Source organism: Anolis carolinensis, chromosome 1, assembly GCF_035594765.1.
Source record: "Anolis carolinensis isolate JA03-04 chromosome 1, rAnoCar3.1.pri, whole genome shotgun sequence".
Classification (NCBI taxonomy): domain Eukaryota; kingdom Metazoa; phylum Chordata; class Lepidosauria; order Squamata; family Dactyloidae; genus Anolis; species Anolis carolinensis.
In genome coordinates this window covers 318,716,457-318,743,643 of record NC_085841.1, presented here as the reverse complement: position 1 = coordinate 318,743,643, position 27,187 = coordinate 318,716,457, and the positions used below count along the sequence as shown (strand labels likewise).

The following is a 27,187-nucleotide window of genomic DNA, read 5'->3' as shown; positions in this document are numbered from 1 at the left end:
ATAAACAGGCCAGCAGAACGTTGGATAAGTGAATATGTTGGATAATAAGAAGGGATTCAGAAAAAGCCTATTAAACATCAAATTAGGTAAGGATTATACAAATTAAGCACCAAACATCATGCTATACAACAAATTGGACAGAAAAAGTAGTTCCATGAGCAGTAATGCTATGTAGTAATTACTGTATTTACAAATTTACCACCAAAATATCACAATGAATTTAAAACATTAATGTGATACCTCAAGGATGCCCTTGAAACAGTGCCGGCTCTCCCAGATTCTTCTGACGGGTTAGTGTTTGATCACAGGGCTTTTTTTGAAAACAGAGAGATCGCAGAGACAAATCTTGAGGAGAAGCGCCGGATTAGTGGAGCGTGGTGACTATGGCTAAGCTTAGTTCTCTTGGGAAGAATTAGGGAGTCAGGCACCTGGTTTGGGGGAGCTTATGAACTTCAATAAAAGTATTGCGCTGGAAACTTTCCTCTGCGGTGTCAACATTACTTCTTACTGAGAAGCATCATCGTCTCTAGCTCCTGAAATCCAAGTGGCCTGACGGTGCGCTTACTCTTGAGTAGACCGAGCGCTGGTCTACATTCTTGCCCAAGTTTGGACTGGGTTCAGCTCCTTCTCATCCAGTTCATGCCTTGCCCTGAAATCCTGCTTTTGGACATTTACTCCAGAGAACTCATCTGTGCCACCTTGCTCCTTTTCCCCACTCAATACTCAAGCTGAGTTTGAGTGTGTTTCGGTTTCTGGACTTTGGACCTTAATATTGGACATAAGACTTTTACTTATTGGACTAATTTTGATCTTCCCTGAAAGGTCAATTGCTTATTCAACTTTTCTGCTTATTTTCTTTTGGAACTTTATTTGCTTCAATAAAGATATTATATTTTTATTGGCCTCTGTATTGGTTTTCAGTGCTCTCGCTACCCAGGGGTGTAACAATTGACTACAAAAACACTGACTACTAAAAGGCAGACTGCGTTGGATAATCCAGAACACTGGATAAGCAAATGTTGGACAAGTGAGATTCTACTGTAATATGAAATAATTACTGTGGTAATCCAGTCCAACCCAATTCTGCCATGGAGGACACAATACAAGCAGTTCCAACAGATGGCCACCCAGCCTCTCAATAATAATAATAATAATAATAATAATAATAATAATAATAATAATAATAATAATAATAATAATAAGATGATGATGATCATACAATCATAAGGTTAGGAGACACCCCTAAGGATCATCCAGTTCAACTTCCTTCTACCATACAGGACAACACAAACCAAGCACTCCTGACAGATGGCTATCCAAGATCTGCACAGTAATAATTCAAATCGAATCATAGAATCAGACAGTTAGGAGAGACCCCTAAAGACCGTCCAGTCCAACCCAACTCTGCCATTGGACGATACAATCCAAGCACTCTCAACAGATGGCCAGCCAGCCAGCCTCTCAATAATAAGAATAAGAATATCATACAATCCTAAGGTTAGCAGATACCCCTAAGGATCATCCAGTTCAACTTCCTTATATCATGCAGGAGGACACAATCCAATCACTCCTGACAGATGGCCATCCAATATCTGCACAATAATAATACACATCGAATCATAGCATCAGACAGTTAGGAGACACTCCTAAAGGCCATCCAGCCCAACCCAATTCTGCCATGCAGGAGACAAGCCAAGCACTCCCAACAGATGGCCACCTAGCCTCTCAATACTAATACTACTACTACTAATAATAATAATAACATCATCATACAATCCTAAGGTTTGGAGTGACCCCTAAGGATCATCCAGATCAACTTCCTTCTACCATGCAGGAGGACACAATCCAAGCACTCCTGACAGATGGCCATCCAGCCTCTACATAATAATGATGATGAAGATGAAGATGATGATGATAGAAGCATAGAATCCAAGAGTTTGAAGAGACCCCTAAGGCCCATCCAGCCCAACCCTTTCTACTATGCAGAAGGACACAATCCAAGCATTCACAACACATGGACAACGTATAAATACTATGCAATACTACACAGGGACATAGACCCCCTCTACCCTCACCACTTTCACAGTACACAAACAACGAAATGCATACTAAACATAAAGACAACCATACAACAGACATTCAATACCACCACTACCTCAACAATTTCTCACCAACACCACCAGACAATGCCACAGCAACACGTGGCTGGGCACAGCTAGTAAACTATATAATTTGAAAAATGTGATTTAATTTCTTTTTGTACATTCAGTTGACAAAATATGCAACTTTATAAGCTCACAAGCATGATATTGTTAACTATCAAAATTAATTTCGACTTAGGGAGAGGTCATGGAGACATGGAAAAAACAACAGATCTTCATAGACCAGGCATCGGATAGAGGCCCAAATTCAGTTTAAAATGAATAAATTCAGTTGTGTAAAGTCCTTCAAAGCCAAATTCATATTTCATAATATGAATGTCCATTGGCATTCATTCCAGAATAACCCAATGAAATCTAATCTAAGTCCAGTCATCTTACTCCACTAATGCCTAATTCTTATCCAACATTTTCTCCCTGTCTCAAGGAAAAGGTCCTTATTTATATGGTGCACTTTACCCAATTTACTTTTACAACCTCTCCGTTTTAATCCATGTTTTTATTAGTTTTTGTCATTTATTTTTATTGGGTAATGTTTAAATTTTTATAATTGTTCATGTCTCTTGTCTATTTTTGTGTTTTATATTGCTATTGTTTTTATTCGGGCTTGGCCCCATGTAAGCCGCACTGAGTCCCCTTTGGGGAGATAGAGGCGGGGTATAAAAATGAAGTTGTTGTTGTTGTTGTTGTTAACTATGATTCCCTCCATGGAGATTAATTTTCTTTGATGACAATCTGAATATAATGAAGTGCAGTCCATGAGCATAAACCACTTATTACTTATAACAGAGACATTCCATGCATGACACAGAAGAAATATATTTTTTCCTCAAAGATGGGAGATTATTTCTATTAGGAAATGGACTTGATCCAGACTTAGGTATGTCTATAGCAGACCCAATGAAATCAATGAGACAAGACAGCAATAAGTCCTATAAATCTCATTGATTTAATGTCTACTTCATGCATGGCTAAGCCAATATTCAGCCGAGAATTTATTTAAACAGCTGTTCTAAAAAATACATCTGAAGTGGAATTTGTCAAATACAACACTTCCATCATGTAGTCTACATAAACCATAGTGTCTTTTTCATTTGCTAAATTCTGGCTTTGTGTTTCGTTCGTAAAGGCAAGTGCTTTAAGAAAAAAAAGTGCAGTTAGTTTCCTGTATATATAACTTTCTTTTGAAACATAAAATGTTTCACATATACTTTTGATAATACTTACTTCCAAAAGATAAGGTTCCATTTCATTGAGTGTTTTTCCTAGATGTTTATCTGGATCTAAACCTGCCAAGAGATGTTAAAATATATTTAAGAGAACAAAGTACTGCTTGGCATAGAGATGACACTTCTCCCCCCACTCCCCTTTGGAAAACAGTTCCTGTATATCAAAAAATAACACTGGGACAAACACAGACGTCCTTAGCCAGAACATACTCTCTTAATTCCTTTGAACAACTGATTTCCATCCTTGGTTGGGGAGGTAGGGGAATACATTCATTTCCTTTGCCTTGCACACCAACTGGAAAATACATTGTTTCACAGCCTGCTTTCCATTCAGAGAAATTTCAGCAGGTCAAAAAGAAAAAAAGGGCTGTTACCATTATAATAATGAAAGGAGTCCATGGAGTTTGATAACCCTGTAAAGTGTACTAAAGTTGTCGATTTGTGTTCTATTATGTCAAGCATAACTGACCTCAGAGTTTGTTGACCTTTTCAAAATATGAAATTAGCTTATGCTTTGTCAGAGCACTTGCTAGATGTAAGCCCAACACAGCCTGCTATGACAAAGAGCAAATCTTTGCCACAACAGAGGTCCCTTCCAGTCCTGCTGTGCCCTGCCTTGTCTCTAAGGAAGAACTAAAATCATGCATATTTACATAACTGATGTAATGCAGGGCTCATCACAGGGTGGAGGAGACAAAAACCAGGGAACCATATTGTTGATTCTCTGCAATTTTCACATTCTCTCATACAGTTCAATTTTGTACAAGTCTGTTTGCAGTTTAATCTGATTTAATGTATTGTCGAAGTCTTTCATGGCCGGAATCACAGGGTCGCTGTGGGTCTTTTGGGCTATATGGCCATGTTCCAGAAACTTTATCTCCTGATGTTTGCTCACATCTGTGGCAGGAATCCTCAGAGGTTGTGAGGTATGTTGGAAACTAGGCAAGGGGGGTTTATATATCTGTGTAAGTTCCAGGATGGGAGAAAGAACTCTTGTCTGTTGGAGGCAGGTGTGGATGTTGCAATTAATCACCTTGATTAGCATTTGATGACCCTGTGGCCTCAAGGCCTAGCTTTTTCCTGTCTGGGAGAATCCTTTGTTTGGAAGTGTTAGCTGTCCCTGATTGTTTCATGTCTGAAATTCCTCTGTTTTCAGAGTGGTGTTCTTTGTTTACTATTCTGATTTTAGAGTTTTTTTAATACTGGTAGCCAGATTTTGATCATTTTCATAGTTTCCTCCTTTCTGTTGAAATTGCCCACATGCTTGTGGATTCCAATGGCTTCTCTGCGTAGTCTGATATAAAAGTTGTCCAGCATTTCTGTGTTGTCAAATAATATTCTGTGTCCCGGTTGGTTAATCAAATACTCTGCTATGGCTGAGTTCTCTGGTTGAAGTAGTAAGCAGTGCCTTTCATGTTCCTTGATTCGTGTTTGGGTGCTGCATTTGGTGGTCTCTATGTAGACTCGTCCACAGCTGCATGGTATACGGTAGACTCCTGCAGAAGTGAGAGGATCCCTCTTGTCCTTTGATGAACATAGCATTTGTTGGATTTTCTTGTGGGTCTGTAGATAGTTTGTACTATTCAAAGATGACTTGGTTGCAGGGACTCATGATTAAAAGTATAAGCATATTTTTCTAGCAGAGCACCTCTTCTACTAGCGCATCTTAGAATTCAGCTGACAGATGAAATCTAATGGGAGAAATGCTCTGCCTGCTAATACCTACTTGTAGAAGAATCAACAAAGTAGGAGAAAAAGGAAAGGTTGAGGAAGCACTATATGATGCCAAATTAAAATTGTCTGCATTGCAGGATTAGGCTAGTTTCTGATGACCTAGGGTAATATCTGCTGAAACAATTTATACTTCCAAGTTAGTATGTGTTGTAAAGCCTGACTTTCATGCAAGGATGAAATAACTGCTTCCATTTCTGTTAGACACATGGACTTTCATTAGCCAGGCAATGAACACAGAAACTGTCTTGCTAAAGCAGGTGAATGGCTCATGCATATAGCCCTTCATTCTATCTCTCCTACATACACAATGACAATAAGTCAGATTTCTCTTTAAAACTTAGAATTATATACCTTGAAACTTAAAATAATTTGAAAGTCACCTATGCTTGTTTTAATCAGCATGTGTTACAACTGGAAAGTCTATGGTACTGTGTGAAGGGATATATCCTTTAGGCAGTCCTCCTTTTTCTATGATCCACATTATCTTTTTACAAAACGCTGAAACAATAATCTCCTTTTGAACTCACTATTTACATTTTAGAAGTCCATCATCATCTTCTCTTAGTCACTTTTATTTCCTTTACAGGGAAAATGGTTCAGATCGTCATCATTTCAGCTTCCTTTTTAGTTGGATATTTGGATAATAATAAACTTAAAGTTCTGAAGGAGGATAAGGAGTCTGCAAACAAACTGAATGAATTTTTCTGTTTGGCTTCACTACTGAAGATGTTGGTTAGTTCAATTTATTTCGGTCACAAACAAGACATGCAAAACATAAATATGTGCAGACAACAGGATCAACATATTTACAACATATTTGCAACATGTCTAATACATGACACATAAAAATAGGACATATGTTAAATTTATGAACTAAAACATATTGTGTGATACATGCAAATATAAAATAATTGCAATAACTAAAATATTATATATCCTAAGATCATCCACTTGTTTCTTTAGTTTGACAACAGCAACACAAAACCTAGCCACTTTTAAAATGATCTGTGATTTCATATCCCACATTAGATACTTTATATAGTAATCAGCACATATTTGGCACTGTACTAAAAGACTTTAAAGTGACAATCCAACATTAATTTTTAAAAGTGGAGGATCCAGCAAAAATCCAGGAGCATACAGGCTATTTAGCTTAATATCTGTTCTAGGTAAGTTGATATAAACATACAGAACAAAAAGCCATGTTGAAAAAGAATCAAAGTGGTCTCTGTAAGGTAAGGAAATGCTATCTCACTAGTCTTTTAAAGTTCTTTGAAGGTGTAAATAAATAAACACAGGGCTAGGAATTGATTGGATATTTGTTGCCTACATGGATCCTTCAAAATTTTCATATGCTCCAAAACATGGACTCTTGAATAAACAGAAAAGTCATGAGATAATATGGATTGAAAAATTGCTAAAGAACAGGAAGAGGAGAGTAAGAATAAATGACTGATTTCTTCAATAGTTGAGGGATGTGAACAGTGAGGTCCTTCTGGGATTTTTACTAGACTGATGCTTTTTAACTTGATCATAAACAGTAGACTTGTGCACAGATTCGTTTTGGCCATTTGCCTTGGGCTTCTTCGGCTACTTCAGATGCCCGTAATGGCAAAGGCTCTACTGCCATGTTTTTTTCGACCGAGCCAGGCCACATGGCTGCCTGTCACGGCTCCTTCTGCTCTATTCGAGATTACACGGTGTTTGCACGGGGTTACCCTGTGTGAGTCCTGCCTGTTGAGCCAATCAGAATAGAAGAAACAGCCGTAACATGTGTTATGCATGCTGTGTCTATTTAATGTGGCGAGCGCCTCCACTGCTCAATTGCATTCTGGCTCTAGAGAGAGGTGCTTCAGTCCAATTGTCTTGAAACCCAAACTCAGCTTTAGCTTTTGGCTTGGCCTCTCTCTAGCATTGAATCTCTTTGATTTTCCTTTATTTTCTTGATTCTTTATTTAGTTGGACTGAGAGTTGGAAAGTGTGGATGGGTGAGTGGGTGTGTGGCATTGGGGACTTGTGGGTGGGTGTATTTTTCTTTTAGGTTGGCTCTGAGATTTGAGTCACCCTTTAGCCTCTACTAAAGCCTCTTATCTCTCCTCCCTCCTTTCTTTCAGAAAATACTTTTAAAAGATTGTTGTTATTAATAATTATAGGAATTCCAGCAAACAGCAAAGTCTAATTTTCAGATAAATTGCCTATCTATCTATCTATCTATCTATCTATCTACCTACCTACCTACCTACCTAATCTTACCACCAATACCTAATAATTTCTGGATCATACAGGAATGTTTTTCTAATAAGGGGACATGTTGCTTGCTTGTTTGTGGATGGTGGGCTGCTGGCCTCTTCCAGTATGTTGTGAGAACAAGAAATGCAAAAGCTTTGAAAGAAGTTGTTGTTGGTTTTTGATATTAGTAAAGAAAGTGTAATAGTTGGCTGTGTGGTTTGGAAGTGCATCTTTAACATTTTGCAGGAAGGAATGGTGTCCTGCTGCTGCCTCTGGAGAAATGCCAGGACAGGGCCAGCAGAGGATAATTGAACCAACACTTACAACGGGAAAACCAGAAAGAAACTGCAGACAAATCTGATGATATCATACTGTCCTTATACAAATTCATGGTGTCAAATTCATATCTAGAATATTGTGTGTGGTTCTGTAGATATCATAGAACTAGAAAGGCAACCATAATAATCAAAAGAAACTGGAGAATTCTGTACTATAAGGAAGGATTTCATGGTATGGGGTTGTTCAACTTAGAAAAAAGATGAGTAAGGGGAGACATAATGACAGTGTATAGAATTATGAATGGCATGGGGAAAACACAGAGAAGCTTCTCTTATTCTTTTAATACTGCCAGGAAGTATTCCTACTACTGAAGTGTTGTGTGGTTTCCAGGTTGTATGGCCGTGTTCTAGCAGCATTTTCTCCTGACTTTTCGCCTGCATCTCTGGCTGGCATCTTCAGAGGATCCTCTGAAGATGATAGCCACTAAGGCAGGTGAAATGTCAGAAGAAAATGTTGCTAGAACATGGCCATACAGCCCGGAAACCACACAACATTCCAGTGATTCCTGCTATGAAAGCCTTTGACAATACATATTCCTACTATTATTCTCATAATACATAACCGAACTCAGAATCATACACTGAAGCTAAATGGAAAGAAATTCAGAACAGATTAAAGGAAGTGACTTCTTCACAAACTTCAGTTCCCAAACTTTGGTCCTCTAGGTGTTTTGCACTTCAGTTCCAGAATTCCTCACAGTTGGCCAAGCAGGCTGAGTTTCTGGGAGATGAAGTCCCAAACACCTGGAATACCAAAGACTGGGAACCAGTGACATAGTACACATAGCTAAACAGTTTTGTTTTCTGTCACAATATGCAGTTATGCCAGATGGTTAGAATGGTCTTTAAGGAACACTGGATACATTCACTGATAATAGGTTGACCCTATATCCTGAATATGCACTTGAATAAGCATCTGAGTGACTACCATGTGAACAGAATGGTGGACTAGATAGTTCTAAGTTCTAAAGTTTTTTCCTATTTGTGATCTACTGATACAGATATTGTTCAAAAAGATAGATGCTATGCTCATATCCACAAAATAATTGTATTCCTGGATATCCACTGTCTCCATTAAATGAAAAACATAATCTTTAATTTTGTTAATTATATTCATTGATTATATTCACCAGTGTTCACAATAATGATAAAATATAAAATATCGTAAAATATCGTAACTTGTTATCTTTTTCTTTATGGATATTTTTTGTCTTGAGTGTACAGTTGTTAATGCATAAGGTAAAGATAAACTAGACATTAAGTCTAGTTGTGTCCGACTCTGGGGGTTGGTGCTCATCTCCATTTCTAAGCCAAGGAGCCAGCGTTGGCCATAGACACTGCCAAAGTCATGTGGCCAGCATGACTGTATGGAACACAGTTATTTTTCCACTGAAGCAGTACCTATTGATCTATTTACATTTGCATGTTTTTGAATAGCTAGGTTGGCAGACGCTGGGGCTAACAGTGGGAGCTCACCCCGCTCCCCAGATTTGAATGGCTGACCTTTTGGTCAACAAGTTCAGCAGCTCAGCAGTTTAACCCATTGCTCCACGGGGGCACATGTTAATGCATAGGATGTTTTAATTCTACCATGTACAAACATCTGTAGCAAAATAACAATCAGCCATACTGTGTTTTTCCTGTATGAGATAGCTGAAGTGAGGAGAAAAGAACAAACAATCAGGATGAGTGAATAAACCCACAACAAGGCCCAGGACTTAGAAAACTCCATGCAGAATTAGGAAATTAATTAGGAGGAAGAATCATAATTTGCAGTGCTGACATCTATTTTACTTGACTTGCATGTATCTATGGGAAGCAATTATGATTCAATTAAAATATTCAGTTTTATTACTTTAGTGACTGACCTTGAAGTTAATGCCCATTTTATTTAATTGCATCATCTATGAATAAATGTTAACCCTAGCATGTTATGCCCCATTATTTTCAGTGCATTTTCAACTCCCTGACTGAATTATATCAGTCAATTTATTATCCACTGTCAGGAAAGCAACCAAAGCTTTATTTCTCAGAGAGACGTCCAGCACGTGATAGGAGAAACATCACAAGAGGCTTGAAAATATTGTTTAGCAGTGTCAAGTAAGATGAATTGGACTAACTTCACAACTTCCATGGCCAAGAGTTTAATGGTAAAATCAGTAAGTGCAGGTACTAGTTGCTTAATGAGTCTAAAAAGCAATTTCTAGTCTGTCTAATTTCTGAGAAATCAATTAACATAGAACTAGATACCTCCTTGCTAACAGCAGCATTACCAAGAATACCTTGCTATTCTCTGCACTGAGGGACAGCTATAACTTTCCAGAACTGGGGAACAAATCCACCTGCAATTTAGTCCTACTGTGGAATCTGCAGTTCTTCTGAGGCATTTTAAGAAGCAAACATTTTTTATAATAGTTTCTCTTTCAAGAAAAACAGAATACACAAGCCAGATGTATACCATTATAAGCAAACATCTGCTGCAGTCCTACACAACTACTTCAAAGTCAGGTAAGTAGATTTCTGGGTGATTTCATAGTCTCTCTGGGTGACTATGTCCAGTCAAAGAAAAAATGGAAAACAGCAGTTCAGCTGAAGTTGGTACAGAAATTACAGAAGTGTCACACCAGATGCATCCATCCATATGTGTAATACCTGAAAACTCTGACACAATCCACACAACTCCATATATTGCTTAACAAAAATGTATAGTTCCAGCAGAATAAGATGCAATTGTACAGGATGTTGTGATGCCACATATGACCCACTTAGAAGCAGCTTAAAAATATGTGTTGCCCATCTGATATGTTTCTTTTAGATTGCTGTTGCTGTTATCTGACAAAGATCCCTGTATTTGGAATTTATCTGGTGCTGGTTGCGTGCTCTGCACCTATTAAGAAGCAGTGTAAAAATTAGCTTAATTAAAGCCCTGGAAACAACTTTGAAGAGCAATCTCATGTTCGTTTGTAAACTATAGAGGGCAGAATATTCAGTTCCCATGTAGGTGGAAAAGCTTTAAAAAAATCAGAAAGATTGCAGAGGTCCTTTCAAATGCATCTAGTGATGGGTTGTGAAAACACCATGGAAGAATCTGTGGGCGGATGATAAGCTGATATGACAGATAGAGGGACTGTGACAGAAGGCATCAAAAAGTCGTGATGTTTCAGACTGCAAAGAATATCCTTAAAGGATGCAAAAGGAACAAAGCCCTTAGAAGCCACTCAAGCTGAAAATACTTGCCATTTCAGAGAATAAGACCATTTACTGTCTCGATTTACCAGGACAAGTATTTATATCAGAGCTGAGTGAAACAGTTCCCCCTCCATTATATTCACTATGCACTATCACAGGCAGAAAAAAAAAACCAAGATTGAATGATGTTTTTGGCTGCTTCTCAAAGGTCTTTAATGGAGAAGGCATCTCAGAAGGTCTCATGTGATGGCACTTTGGAAAGGACTCTGTGAACTGGTGGATATGAAAGAAAGTAATGTATGATCCAAGGAAATAATAAATTAGGAAATAAACTACATTGTATTCAAGACTCCATGTATAACTCCTAAGGGAGTGGGGAGTTAGACATCCCTATGAACAGGTATCAGACAAATATGACTGTAAATACACATGTGCTAAAAGATGCCTTAGAAACCTCTTAATGGGCAGGATGCAATTCAGAAATGTAATGATGTATTCAAACTCCCACTGTTTTCAAAGTAGCTGGGCTGTACCCTTAAAACTGTGAAGGAAAGCTACAAAACAATCTGTCTACACATTACTTCTAGACTAGACATTTGAATCACATGATGTGGTATTAAATATAGAAAGGGGCGAAAGGCATTCACAGCTGGCTGCCCCCCAAATCTGTACAGCTGTTTTATTCTGTCCCAATGTAATAACATACTATAGGGAGTTCCAACAGCACAATTCACAGCCCACTCCAATGCATATTGCCTTTGTGTGGTTCACGTGTAAACAAGACCACATATCAATGAAAACCAGCAAAAGGTAAATCTCATGCTAGATTTCATTTTCAAAACATGAGAAGTACTGAAAAATACACACTCACTTTGGCAAAGGAAAAAAGAGGTCAGCTACATTGCATATGTTCGTTTTAGACAAAATGTAGCTAACACTTGTAAATGTCTACATGCGTTTTCAGAAATCTATATATAAGCAAACTCCATCATATAAAACAGAGAGATCAATCATTCCAGTTTTATTCAGCCAACATTTTTTGCTCCAACAACATGCCATAATGTAACACAATTTGACAAAATCTAGCATACTTCCGATGGCTATAACAGAGCCAAAATCATAAAAAGAAAGGCAATGCAATGTTACTCAAGAGGGAAGAAAAACAAACAGGAAACTTCTTCCATCTTGAGATACTGCTCCTTTCACTTCTTCATTATTCCTTGCAAGACATACACCAAGACATGCTGATTAAACTGGCTTGAATTAACAGGCATTGTGAAGCAAGTTAAGGTACACAGCTCATATATTTATAATAGATTTCACTCTGTCGACTTTCTTTAAAAATAGGTTTTGCTACAGCAAATTGCAAAGCAGAAGGAGACAATATGGTTAACTATTGGAAACATATATAGACTCCACATTCTTCCAATATATGCATATGTAACAAAAGCAAGGATTTCATATAGGAAGGGAAGTGGTAAAAAGCAATTACCAGCACATTTTTGTCATGCTACCCCATCTGCCTTTATTCAAATAAAAAGAAGTTCATTGGTAAAGAGCGTATATAGAAACAGATTTAGCCTACAAGAACCAGACCACCCTTTTGGCCAAATACCCTCTTTATGATCTGTAAACTATAATCTGCAATCCCATTTACACTTACACATGAGTATGCCCCTTGAAGGGGACTCACCCCTAAATAAGCATTGTGTTCACTATTAATTTTGCAGGCAGAACCACTTCATTTAGAAATCTTATGCAGCACAGAGTCAATTCATAAGAAAAAATCATGTAAAAAAGGACCATAATCCAGAAGAGATGTACACACATGTTAGAAACTGTATCACAAGCATGATTTCACTGTTTTCAGTGCAATAGTTTGTGCAGCAAAGAGATAGGCTATATTTTAAAAATCAAATAATAGGTGCTCTCTTTTGAAACAGGAGCTGCTGTCATAACAATAGTTTGGCTCAATGCATTTCCCATCCCAACCACGCTAACGGTAATAAACAGTTTCCCTTGTTTCGTGCACATGTTTCTCTCCAGATCATCAATTCAAAGACAACTCCTTTCTCATTTCTTTACTACAGACATTGGCAGCAGAGTGTGTGTATTCCTCTGTCTCTTCTCTAAAGATGATTAGACAACCATAAGTGAGTCTAGGAGCATAAAATCCAGGTCACATGTGTCAATACCATGCTTAATATCAAACGTTACATCAAATATGGAAACTAAGTATTAAATTGAAATGTTAGTAACAACAGAATATACCCATTTAGTCGAATTTACATAACTGTTGACTTACCATATAAACCTATAGTTGGAAGAGATCACATGGGCCATCCAGTCCAACCTCCTACCATGCAGTAAAAGCACAATCAAAGTACCCCTGACAGATGGCCATCCAGCCTCTGTTTAAAAGCCTCCAAAATAGCAGCCTCCATCCCACTCCAAGGCAGTGAGTTCCATTGTTGAACAGCTCTTACGATCAAAAGTTCATCCTAATGTTCAGATGTAATCTCCTTTCCTGTAATTTGAACCCACTGCTCTGAGCCCTAGTCTCCAGGGCAGCAGAAAACAAGCCTGCTCACTCTTCCATATGACATTCTTTCAAATATTTAAACATTGCTATCAGGTCTCCTCTCAACTTTCTCTTATGCAGACTAAACATACCCAGCTCTTTAAATCACTCCTCATACGGCATGCTTTCTAGACCTTTGATCATTTTAGTTGTCCTCCTCTGGACACCTTCCAGCTTGTCAATGTCTCTCTTAAATTGTGGTGCCCAGAACTGGACACACTATTCCAGGTGAAGTCTGACCAAAGCAAAATAGAGAGGTGTCATTACTTCCCTTGATCTTCTAGACACTACACTCCTTTCGGTGGAGCCCAAAATCACATTGGCTGCTGCATCATATTGTTGGCTCATGTTCAACTTGTCCACTAAGAGTCCAAGATCAATAATAATCAGTATTACAGAGGAGGAATGGTTAAAAATTTGGAAACAAAGAATTATGAAAACTATGTGCGTTAGAATGAAAGAGAATTGTTATAAAACAATTTGGAGATGGTACCTGACTCCAATAATGCTAAGTTATAATAGAAACGAGCTATAAAAGTGTTGGAGGTGCAATAAGGAATTGGGACTTATATACATTTATGGTGGAGTGTGAAAAGATAAAACATTTTTGAAATAAAGTATGTCTTGAAATTGATGACATACTATCAATTAATTTACCAAAAAGTCCACATATAGCACTTTTATTAAATTTTGGAGACATAAGAGTGAAATGGCAAAAGAAAGAATTAATAGCAATTTTTGTTACTGCTTTAATATTAGTTATAGCAAAAAAATGGAAAGAAAATTATGATTACAAAATTGATGATTGGTACAAAGAGGTGTAGAACACTGCAATAAACAATAAACTGACTTGTGAAATAAAATGGATTAACAAAAGGATTAACAAAAAGAAATGCTTTTGAGGTAATATGGGGCAAATCCTTAGAATATGTATTTGTCAAAGAAAAAGGAATTATTATTATTATTATTATTATTATTATTATTATTATTATTATTATTATTATTATTGTATGACACAGCAAATAAGACAGATATGCTGGATTTCGTATCACAAAATCACAAGTCGAATACTTCCCAAGTGTCTAGGACTGTGTGATCTATTTTCGGATGATGCGCACAGATTCTAGTAGGGTGGCCTTTTGCAGCTGGCAGATCGTAATTTTGTCAATGTCTGTTGTTTCCAAATGCCGGCTGAGATCTTTTGGCACGGCACCCAATGTGTCAATCACCACCAGGGATCACCTGTTTATTATTATTATTATTATTATTATTATTATTATTATTATTATTATTATTATTATTAGAAACACAACAAGATGAGTCCACAGCAGACACTCAGCTGGCTGTTGTATTGGATCACATGTTGGACACTTCCCAAGTGTCTAGGACTGTGTGATGTATCAGCGAATAATGTGTGCAGATCCCAGTAAGGTGGCCTTCTGCAGCTGGCAGATGGTAATTTTGTCAGCACCGATTGTGATCAAGTGCAGGCCAAGGTCTTTAGGCACTGCACCCAGTGTGCCGATCACCACTGGGACCACCTTGACTGGTTTGTACCAGAGTCTTTGCAATTCGATCTTTAAATCCTCATATCGTGTCAGCTTTTCCAGTTGTTTCTCCTCAATCCTGCTGTCACCTGGGATTGCAACATCAACAATCCATACTTCGTTTTTTAACACGATCGTGAGGTCAGGAGTATTGTGCTCCAAAACTCTATCTGTCTGAATTCAGAAGTCCCAGAGTAGCTTGACATGTTCATTCTCTGCAACTTTTTCCGGCTTGTGATTCCACCAGTTCTTTGTCGCAGGCAGATGGCGTTTGTGGCACAAGTTCCAATGAATCATCTGAGCAACGGTGTTATGCCTCTGCTTGTAGTCTATCTGTGCAATCTTTCTGCAGCAGCTGAGGATGTGATCTACTGTTTCATCTGCTTCCCTGCAGAGTCTACACTTGGGACTTTTCAATTTTGGCTTTGATGGCATTGGTTCTAATGGCTTGTTCTTGGGCTGCCAGAATCAGGCCCTCCGTCTCCTTTTTCAAAGTTCCATTTGTGAGCCACAGCCATGTTTTTTCTTTGTCAATTTGGCTCTCAAATTTTTCCAGGAACTGTTGATGGAGAGCCTTCTTTTGCCAGTTTTCTCATCATCATCATCATCATCATCATCATCATCATCATCATCATCATCATCATATCCTGCCACCATCTCCCCAAAAGGATTCAGGGTGACTTACATGGGGACCAAGCCCAGTATAAACAAAGATTACAAGCTAAAACACAATTAGAAACATAATAACACATAGGTTAGATAAAGGTTTTTCCCTGACATTAAGCCTCGTCATGTCTGACTTTAGGGGTTGGTGCTCATCGCCATTTCTAAGCCGAAGAGAAAGTGTTGTCTGTAAACCCTTCCAAGGTCATGCGGCTGGCATGACTGCATGGAGTAATGTTACCTTCCCACCAAAGTGGTACCTTTTGATCTACTAATATTTGCATGTTTTCTAACTGCTAAGTTGGCAGAAGCTGGGGTTAACAGCGGGAGCTCACACCGCTCCCCGGATTCGAACCACCGACCTTTTAGTCAGCAAGTTCAACAGTTCAATAGTTTGATCTGCTGCGTCACCGGAGGCTCCCAATAACCCCATAACAATCTAATTAAAATAATTAAAAACAGCAGAGTAAAAACATCATAAAAATACACCAACATCAACAACCAGTATCAATAATCAACAACCAAATCAACATACACTAGCATTTTGGAGAAGAGGCCAATATAAAAATCATTTATATTGAGGATGAATACATGTCCCATGGGTGGTGGGTGCATGTAGAGATTACATATATAAAATATATGTTTAATTATTTAACTGATTTGCTGTATTCTTTGAGTTAATGTTAGTTATGTGTAATCTATACAAATTATTTATTCTTAAAAATATTTAATTTAAAAAGATTCCAAGATCTCTTTCAAATGTACTGTTGTTGAGTCAGGTGTCACCCATCCTGTATCTCTGCATTTCATTTTTTCTGCCTCAGTGTAGTAGTCTATATTTTTCCTTGTTGAAATTCATTTTGTTCCCACTGATTCAGTGGGTCTGTTCTGGATCTAGTAAATGCATTTAGCATATAGTAAAATAGATATTTACTCAGTCTTGTGTTAGACATGAGGATCAGGTAATGGTCAATATATTATACGTGTACATAAATTATGACCCTGTTTTTATTTACTTTGATCAGGAATGCAGCAGTTCTCCTTACAAACCTCAGGAATCCATTCAGTCAGCCAGGACAACTCAGCTATTAAACAGAAGTATGCAGGCAGTCCCATAAGTTTCAGACTACCCAGGTGAAATCCAGAATAGTGTAAGGGAAGAGTACTTGGACTGCGATATCGGAAATAAAAACTGAACTCTCCTTTGCCCAAAGTTAATTGAGTGACCTTTGATAATCCCAATGGTATGCAGAAAAAAATGTATGGGAAGAACTCTACAAAAAAAAGAGCCCAGCAAGAACTGATAATGCTCAGACTTGACTATTGGGTGGAAAATGGAAAACCAGATGGCATGGAGAATGGAATGGAATATCCTGGATGAGAGCATAACTAACTGATTGAATTAGTGAACAAGAGTGATCCTTTGTACTATTTTTCTCCATCTATTTTCTTGAGTCTGCTTTGACTTTAGGGCCTCAGTGGATGTCTCAGCTATTCACTCTTTTCTAGATATTCTTTTCCTTTCCAGGACAATCCATGTTTATCCAAAAAAAAAAAATGGTTTTCGCACAGAAGAGAAAATTTAGAATAAAAGTGAAACATGGCCTCTACAGTACCATTTCCCCTCAAACACACCTGATAAAGGTCTCCCCTTATTATTCTTAATTGTGTGGATTGTGGTACTAAATTAATTAAAGTGACAACAGTATGGAGAAAATATGTCTGGAACAAAAAAGGTCAAGTACATTTACATTCCAGTGCAAGAACAGACTATGAAAACTCTGCCTACCAATGTAATTACTGCCGCATGTGCTGGCTAAGCAGCAAACAAGAGATTTAAAGGAGAAACTGGTATAGAACAAGTAAAAGCAATATGAGGTCCTTTCCAAGCACCCACATAGCTTAACAAGAGAAAACAGCCACAGCTAGAAGCTAAAAGCCATAAGATATGCATGCAAGGAAATCATTAAAACTAATTGTATTAAAACGAGGAGGCTCTTTGCCAATAAAAAGCCAGATTCTAGAATGTCCACTTTCATTTCTAAGCAAGTTAACTATTAGGAATGATAAATAAAGACAGAAATATGTATTCTACTCATTGTATTTGTATGAGGTTTTTCTTTAGTAGAAAAATAATAAAGTAAATACAAAAATCAAATGTTTTAGATACGAACAGATAGCATATTAGCTTCAATGTATTAAATAACTACCTGAGAAACAATGCAAATCACTGCTCCATCCCTACCTTATCATTCTCAACACACCCAAATTACTAAACAAAATACTCATATTTCATGGTTAATTAGATTCTAAGAGATAAATCTGGACTGAAAGGATACATGTGGAGGAGAAAATTAGCTAATATCTCTCTTGCCATTACGCTATTTATCTGTTGCAAGTTTTTTATTATTGGCAATGGGCATTTTAGTATCATTCCTGGTATGATAGGCTGACTGGAAAGTAATTATTTGGGTCCTCTTTTTTCCTTTCTTGAAGATAGAGGCAACATTGCCCTCCTCCAGTCTGCTGGGACTTTGCCTGTTGTTGTGACTGCGCCTTCGGGGATTATGGTTGATGGTGATGGAATTCGAAGAGGAAGAAAAAACCCTCGTGATGAGGGTTCACTGGAGGAGTTGCGCAGGAAGCGACTTAGAGAGCTATATGGGGGATCTTCTGAGGAAGATTCAGATGGGGAGATGGATGCTGAGGAACAGGTGGTGGCTGGGGAAGCGGGCACTGAATGGGCACAGCCACCGGAGATGTCTGGGGATTTGGGGCCTATGGATACTTCTGAACCTGGGGTTTCTGCAGGAGCTGATCCCAATTGGGATGCTTGGAGAAGGGAGGATGGTTCTTCAAGTGTTCATGGGGCTAAGTGTGGGCAGGATGATTGGGACTCCGACGAATTGCTAGGTACTCCAGATCCACGAGCTCTAGCTGGTGTTTGGGTGTGAGTGTTTGGTCACCCAGGAGGAAGGGGAATAAAATGGGAATGTTTGGCCACTGCACTTTGCGTGTGGCAAGGTGTTGCTGAGGCGCCATTGGGATCTCTGTGAAGACTGGACTTGGACTATGATTTGAATCTGCTGGCATCACCTAGCTTGGCTCTCGCTGTGTCTTATCGTGGACCTGTTTTGGATGACTGCACCCTCTTCGGACTTTGGATTGAATTTGACCTGGCTTCTGTCTACACCCTCTGACTGACGGCTACTCCCGGCTTCTGACTATTGGTTTGTCTTTCGGAATTTCTGCTGCCTCCTGACCTGACCCTGGATTCCTCTGACGACGGCTATTCATCATCCCTTTTGTGATGTCTCATGGGCCTTGTAGTCCCGTTCCTAGTACTATTGTGGCAGACGAAGAGGAAAACATGGGATTTTCACCGGTTCAGCCAGAATCGGAGCCTCTGCACCTGGAGGATGTTTGCCCTCAAGAAGTCAGCCAAACAAGCCTTGGGCAGAATTCTCCCCCGTTTTCTCGAAAGGACAATTATAATAGAGATAGAGGAGCGAGGGAGGCAAATCGCCGGAGCCTCAGAATCGCAGCCAAACAATTAGCTGATTAGGTCTGCTTCCCTTGGGAAATTCTAAGGAGTCATGCATCTGGACAGAGTTGGGTTTCACTTCTAGTTCTCCAGGGAAAGTGTTCTTCTGGCGGGAAACGAGACCCTATTTAGGTGTTTTGCCGCGAAGGAAACCTTGCGGAGTCAACTCGTCAGCTTGAGGAGTGAGATCGTGTGTAGACTTCGTACTCCAGTTCCCTGTTTCCCGGATCAAGTTTCCAGCCTTGCCTTGTTTCACGGACTTCTATGGACTCAGTTCTTGTTTCATGTTTGCCTTGTTTCAAGTTTGATCTTGCCAAGTTTCAAGTCTTGCCTTGCCTTGTGTTTTAACACGGACCTTGCTTCCTAGTTTCAAGCCTTGTTTTCCAGTTTCCTTCGGATTTACCTTAAGCCTCGAAAGACTATGGACAGTTCCCCACACTATTGCTTGGCAAATAGTGTGTGTTTCGGTCAAGTGGATTATAACTTTGGACTCTAATATCTCATATTGGACATTGTTTTCCTGGACTATATTTGACCTTTCCTGAAAGGTCTACTTCTGAACTATATTCTTCACTTGTTTTTATTGACTTTATATATTCCTTTAATAAAGATATTAGATAGAATCCGGCCTCTGCGTATGGTTATTGGTGCTCTGTAGGTCTTGACACCTTTGAGGCTTTCGGCTTATCTGCACCGTGGAAGCAGCTTTATTGCTTTTCTAGTTTGTTTATTTTCCAGCAATTAACTCTATTTGTTTTCCAAAGCTGAATTGAAGCGTTATTTAGTTTTTTATTGAATGCTAGCATGGGAAATTAGCGTGGCTCATTTTTGAGTTATTATTGTCCAATCTACTCTCAAAACACTGTAAAGTGAAGTGTTTCAAGGATATTTCCTGTGTTTATGTTATTTTCTGGCTTATCTTCGGAATAAACTCTGTTTTGTATGCTAACTGGCGTCTGACTCTTGACACCTGTTTTCCAAGAATTCTCAAAGATTATTGCCAATGGTTCTGAAATGACTTCTGCTGGTTCCTTTATTACTCTTGGATGTAGTTCATCTGGCCCTGGAGTCTTGAATTCATTTAGAATAGCCAGGTAATCCTGGACTACTTCTTTACCTATTTTGGGTTGTACATCACCTATTACCTCTTCCATATTGCTCAGGTTGAACACTGATCTCTTTTTGGGAGAAGACTTAGACAAAGAAGGTGTTGAGCAGCTCTGCCTTTTCCCTATCCCCTGTTAGCCTTCATGACCTTCTCCACATAGAGGCCCTACCATTTCCCTTTTCTACTGACATAACCAAAGAACCAATTTTTAAAAATCTCTTTGGCAAGCTTGAGCTCATTTTGTGCTTTAGCCTTGCAGACCTTTTTCCTACATATTTTGGTTATTTGTTTGAATTCCTCTTTGGTAATTTCCCCCCTTTTCTATTTCTTGTATATGTCCCTTTTAAATCTTAGCTCAGTTGAAAGTTCTTTGGACATCCACTCTGGCTGCTTTACACTTGTATTATTTTTTTCTTCTTATTGGCACTGTTTGCATTTGTGCCTTCAGTATCTCACTTTTAAGAAACTCCCATCCATCATTAACTCCCTTCTCTAAGAATTCCTATCCATGGGCTCACACTCAGTATTTCCTTAAATTTCCTGAAGTCAGCTCTTCTAAAATTTAGAATGCATGTCTGACTTCTCTTAGTTTCACCATTCCACCATATCACAAACTCTAAGAGTACGTGGTCATTCCCACTTAAAGATCCCACCATTTCTATTCCAGAGTCGTAAGTTACTGGCAGACTGCCATTTATTCAGAGCCATAAGCTACTGGTAGACTGCGATCCTTTCTCCTCAATGTGATTAGTTACATGCTGTTCCATGTTGCTGTCTCCTACCTATTTATTTTCTGGTTTGTGACTTTTTTGTTTCTGTCTTTAGGTGCTGTCTTTTCTAATATCACCTTGACCCTGATAACAACTTAGATGCACTTGTTATTGTTACTTGCTAGATGCAGAAAAATGTAGAAGTGCAGTTAAAACATTTCACTTTGTTTGTTTGGGTTCTTGACTCACTACAGGGTCATACACAAGCTGTTTTCTCAGTTTCCAATTAACACTAGTGACTTTAACTTATAGAGAATCTAAAATATGTGAAGATAGAAAATACATGTGGAAGATTTCGAACACCTAAGCTACGCAAATGTACAATAATAGCTTCTACTAATATTTATAACTTATATTAACATAAACACTAATATTGTTATTGTGATACAGGAGGCAACCAAGATGCACCTGTACAAACTCAAATCTAAAATTACAGCTCAGAACTAAGAGCAGTGTATGCACAGCAACACTCCTATGCAACCAGCTTCTTTGTCAGGAGGTTCAATTTCTGGTCAGGAAAAGCTTCAAGAAAATGCATTATGCTCCTGTGAAGAAAAACTCACCACCACCAAATATTAATTTGTAAATATGGGTTTAGAAAGGGGTTCTAAAATTAATGTGTATTTACTTGTATAATTATGTGTTGTCTCTAGTCTTATACCTTCTTACTGATGTCATTAAACTAATGGAAAACAGAGCTATAGAAAACTGCATGAGCTTGCCAGTGTTGATGAACGTCAAGCTCAAGTTACATATTTGCTTATTCCTTCCACATCTGCGCAATGTGGCATCTAATGCATTACCCTTCAGACTTTTAAACGTGTTATTCCAAATACATTCACTGCAATTTAGCTTAAAAGCAGCTTTGATTATTCCTCTAAAAGGTAAAGTGGTAACCCATACCTTAACTTCTTTGCTATTCGATACGTTAAACAGCCGTCATACCTTAAACCTACTTTAATAAAGCACAGTTATTAAAGCACTGCAGAATTGCCCTGAAGCACACAAGCACCATTAAATTTGCTTACATCTAATTATGCCTGCCCTGGGCAGGTGAGAAATTCAGTCCGATAAGATCTTTCTTTCTACCTGTAGCCAAAAAAGAAAAAGAAAAAGGCTGCCGTTTTCTATGTAATTACTATCTACAACTATTTATGGCATTTCTTCTTTATATGACACAAAGGGCTCATTGTGTATGAGCAAGCCCATTCTAACTTGTTCTAAGCTGCTGTGATACAAAGGCAAGTTTATCTTGCTTAAGGGATGACACAGGTCACAGGCAATGTCACCCCTAGAGTCATTTCCTATATCACTCAAGATTTACCCATCTCTAGGAATTTGGAGGGCATTTTAAAATGAGTTTTTGAGATGTATAGATATAGAAATCTCAAAAAATAACTTTCTGCTAAGCAATATAAGCTGAAATCCATAAAACATTTAAAAATAAATGTGACAATGTCAGCTGCCCATTAAGAAGCATGTTATAGGGACAAGTACATGTTTCAGTTCATGCATTTTTATTTGTCAGAATAGTAATAAATCGCTAATCATCAAATTTGGGAAATTGTCATAGTCACGCAATACAATAAAATAGTAAAACATGAAGGCTTGACACAAAATAGGATATACTGTATTTATTTGATTATAATGTGCACCTTTTTTGGCTAAAATGCTTAGCCAAAATTGGGGTGCACATTACATTCAAGGGCGCATTAGAATTGCACCTAACTCCCCCCCCCCGCCCTTCCAGCAGCCCTCTAAATCCGGATGCTCCTCTCCTTCCTCTTGCCAAATGCCCAGACTTCGTGTGCTGTCACCGCACCCTCAAGTTCCTCCTCTTCATCAGGGTATACAGAACAACACAGGTCACAGGTGCCTTTGCTGGCCACTAGCTGCTCTCATCGCAGGCTCCAGGAGATGGCCACCAAGGGAGGGGGAAGGAACCGAAGTGTGCGCGCATCCTGCTGGGTCTCGCGGCGTGGAATCATGTCCGGGAGGGTGGTTGCATTGAGGCTCTATGTTCCACATCGCTCTGCCTGCACTGACCCTTCCTTCTGTTGGCGCGGCCATTTTGATGCCTTCTTTCTATTCTCTTTCCCTCTCCCTGCCTTTTCTTTCTCCCCTCCCTTCTTGTACCTTCTATCTATTCTCTTTCCCTCTCTCTGCCTTTTTTTTCAAGGCTCCTTTCTATTCTCTTTATCTCTACTGGCCTTTTCTTTCAAGGCTCCTCTCTCATGTTCCTTATTCTACCTTCTTTCTATTCTCTTTCCACTGTGCATTACATTTGCTAACAAATCCTTTTTTGGTTTCAGGGTCTTGAAAACTGAGGTGTACATTAGATTTGATGGCGCACTAGATTCGGGTAAATACAGTATTTGATTAATTTGAAAATGCCCAAAAAGATTTTGAAGACCAGACCATTAAAGGTTCTTTTCCTAATAACCAAATATGTAAATATGTGGATGGTATTCTCAGATGCAGACCCTAAAATACAGAAATACTGTCTAGAGAGTGGTGCTACAGTGAGTGTTCTGGTCTCAAGCTGTTCAAGGTCTTTGAATTAGGCCCTGAACAAAAATGCCACAGTGCCTTTCAGCATCCCAGCAGCCATATTCTGAACCAGTTCAATGTTCCAGTTTGGCTTCAAGGGCAATTTTATGTAGACTACATAACAGTATTGGTTCTTACCTTTTAGTCCTCCACATGTTTTAGACTTCAGCTCCCAGAATTTTGACCACTGGCCATGCTGGCTGGGACTTCTAAGAGCTGGAGTCTAAAACACTTGGAGGACTAAAGGTTGAGAACCACTAGGAGCTTCCAAGGTCATGGTCACTCTATCGCTATCCTGCCACAAATGCAACCAGAGCGAGTAGAAGGCATTCCAAGCCAACAAGGCCATCTGGCCTCAAGGAACAAAGCTAGATCCAGGAATACCACCAAGTTATGTATCTGCTGTTTGAAGGGGAGTTGAAACTCACCTAAAAGAAGCTGCACACTCAGTTCTTGGACCTGACAACCCTCTAAAAATACTGCCCTTCTCTTGTTTACTGATCTTTGTACAACTCATCATTCACTTAGTATAATTTTTAGGCAGAAAAATTTGCAATGATTTGGCTTCAGGATATTGCACTATACAATTGTGTTTTTGTTTTTGCAACCTAAGTTGCAGTGATTCTCTTTCCCCGATTAAAGATACTGTATTTATTCTTTAAAGGAAGATACAAGACATCCTGCAAGAACAAACACTTTTGAAAACAGTTCCAAATTCAGTCAACAAAATAGTATCCTGTAACTTGTGACAAAACACTGATTATTTTATTTTTTACAATCATATATCTTCTTTTGTTTAAAAGCACAGTATAAACCCAGGATGGCCTAATTTTACTATTCACACCAGAAGCACAATGAGAGCAAAACATCACAGCTGAAGTTGTTGTAGTAGAGCCTGTAAGTAATGTTGCAAGCAGTAGTATGAGTACCAGAAGTGGGAAAAGGGCTACTCGCGAGCAGGAGTCAGATGAAGAACAACAAAGGAAAAGGATATACTTATGTTACCTACTGATGAAGACACATTCGAAGAGTTTTCTAGTGGTAGGGAGTCAATGAGCGAGGAAGGAGATGTGGTGGATGGGAATAGAGGCACAAAGAGGGTTACTCGGGAGCAGGAATCAGATGAAGAACAGGAGAGGAAGAAGATCCGGGATATACTTACTGCTCCCACAGATTACGATACGTTTATTGGTTTCTCTGGGGATGATGGGTCTGGGAGTGATGAGGATGGGGAGGACACAGTGGATTGGACTAAGGTAGAAGAGATAAGGGATATATGTGCAGAGCCAACCTCTAGTGACACGTTTGTGGGATTTTCAGGAAATGAGGATTGGCAAACGGGAGATACATCTGAATCATGGGGAAGTCTAAGTCTTGACAAGAGATGGAGGAACTGGAGGGATGGAAACAGGGGTTCACGTGTGAAGACAAGGACAGCTGTAAGAGATGATGATGGGGTGGAGGCCAGCTCATCATCGGATGATGATGTGTAAAATAAAAGTAGGCTCTGAAATGGGGAACCTTTGCAGAAAGCAAAGTGTTGGTTACGTTATTGTATCGTGTGTATTTGTCGCTGCCTGTTCTCATGTTGGGTTCTGCAGCCTGGAGTTCGTGTTACCTGTGGATCTTCGACTTGGATTGACTCCTCGTGAGTGTGGCTTTCTCCCTTCCTGGATTGTGGACTGACTTGACGACGACTCTGTTTGACAGACTTGGAAACATTTGTTTGGGCTTCTTCGGCGACTTTTGGACTTCGGCTGGCTTTGGCAACTCCTCCTTGCAGTTAACCCTTTGGGTGCAGTGATGCTTGTTGGAACTCTTTGTGTACAGCGCTGCTTGTTTGCTGGTTACTTTGACTGCTTTTTAATCCGGTTTTTCCTCCTGTTTAACCCGGGTTATTTTCCGTTTGCTTTTGGAGCCCAGCTTGGGTAAATTCTTTGAGTTTTGGCCAGAGACACTGAGTTAAGTGTCTCTGAGCTTCTATTTGTTTTTGCAATAAACCTTTTGTTGGACTAAATAGTGTGTGTGACTCTTTAAGGCCTCTGTGTCTCAACAGAAGTATAATTAATATTTTATTATTTCTTCTAATAGATACTTTGGTTCCAGCATAATGTATATAAACACACAATGCTGATGTTTTTCTGTTAGCTTTTACCAGTGCTGTCCTAAAGATATAAACTCTTTGCTTTTTAAAGAATAAGAAAATGAAGGCATTAAATGCTTAACAGAAATGGTTCCTCTCATGGATGACAATGGGACTTGATTCATGTCAAGATAATACAGAACAATTTATCAAAACTATATTTTTATCCACCCATGTAGAACAGATTCTTTCCTATTATGCTGGTCATTCTTTGGTCTAATGGGCCACAAACCTTGACTGACCCCAAAAGAAAAAGGTCTTTTTATCAAATATTACACCTAAGCCTTCATCCAATACTTTTACATGAAATACTGTTCAAAGGCTGTAATTCTGAAATGATGTATTGTCCTATTAACATGTTTCTCATCAATTTGTGTGGCTAAAGAACACACACACCATTTCATAAACCTGACTTCAATATCATGCTTGGACAGATCTTTCTGACCAGTCAAACCATCCTTGCTGATAGGTCAGTTCAAAGTTAAAACCACAATTTGACCAATGAAAGTCAAACAATGCATAAAGACTGACTATAAGACAAAAGTACATGCTTGAGACACAACATGCAACCTAACAAGCGATTTTATTTATGCATTTATTTATGCATTTATTTTTGGCTAGCATTCTGATTTTCTACCATCAGATCATTACACATGTGGTAAACCTGCTATGTAGTACTGTGCAGTAATTGATTTGTGCACCCCATGTTCACTCTCTTAAAAAAATGAAGTAATAGTTGCAAGTGACACTTGTATGTATGAAGTATAAAACCAGGACAGACCTTCAAAGACATTTTAGGATAAAAGTTATCTTCCATCTTAACTTAAGAACAGTATCTTGTAAAGTAAAATGAGGAAGACCCACCTATGAAATTTGATAGTCAAGGTGGAATGGAAGAAGGAAGGATAGAAAATATGAGAAGATCATATGCTGGGAGAGAGCCTGTCAATTAGTTGCAAGGCTGTTTCGGCCCTCGCAAAGTTATACATCGATTGCTGTTAGCAAGTTCTTACTTAAACTCTTTCATCAAAACTGATTATGCTTTATAGCGATAATGGTCCAATGTCTAGCAACCCATTTGTATCCCTCATATATGAGTGAATTGCAAACTGCTGAATTATGCATGAACATTCATTGAAAAACACACTCACTGAACAAATTTAATGATGACCATGAAAGTGCTTTCTCACTTTTTCCCTCAGTGTTGGATGGAAAAAAATTATCATTGACATATTCCATTAATTGTTTAGACACACACTCATGCAAATACAATTCTTTATACTTATATACCATATTTCACTTTCCCCTCATGGATTTTTCTTTCTTTTATGACATCTTAACTCCTCGTGGCTATTCTTTTCTCCTTATTAACCAAACAATGTTAATAATGCAGTCTGGATACT

General features: G+C 38.7%; 1 protein-coding gene across 4 annotated transcripts in view; it reads right to left on the bottom strand.

The window, feature by feature from the left end:
- The window catches only part of dph6 (diphthamine biosynthesis 6), a 320,194-nt gene that overhangs the window by 225,115 nt on the left and 67,892 nt on the right, over positions 1–27,187 (bottom strand). For all 4 annotated transcript variants that reach the window (XM_062968214.1, XM_008103108.3, XM_008103117.3 and 1 more), the window contains exon 6: positions 3,387–3,448. In XM_062968214.1, coding sequence (XP_062824284.1) covers positions 3,387–3,448 — 62 coding nt within the window. The remainder of the gene's footprint in view (positions 1–3,386; positions 3,449–27,187) is intronic.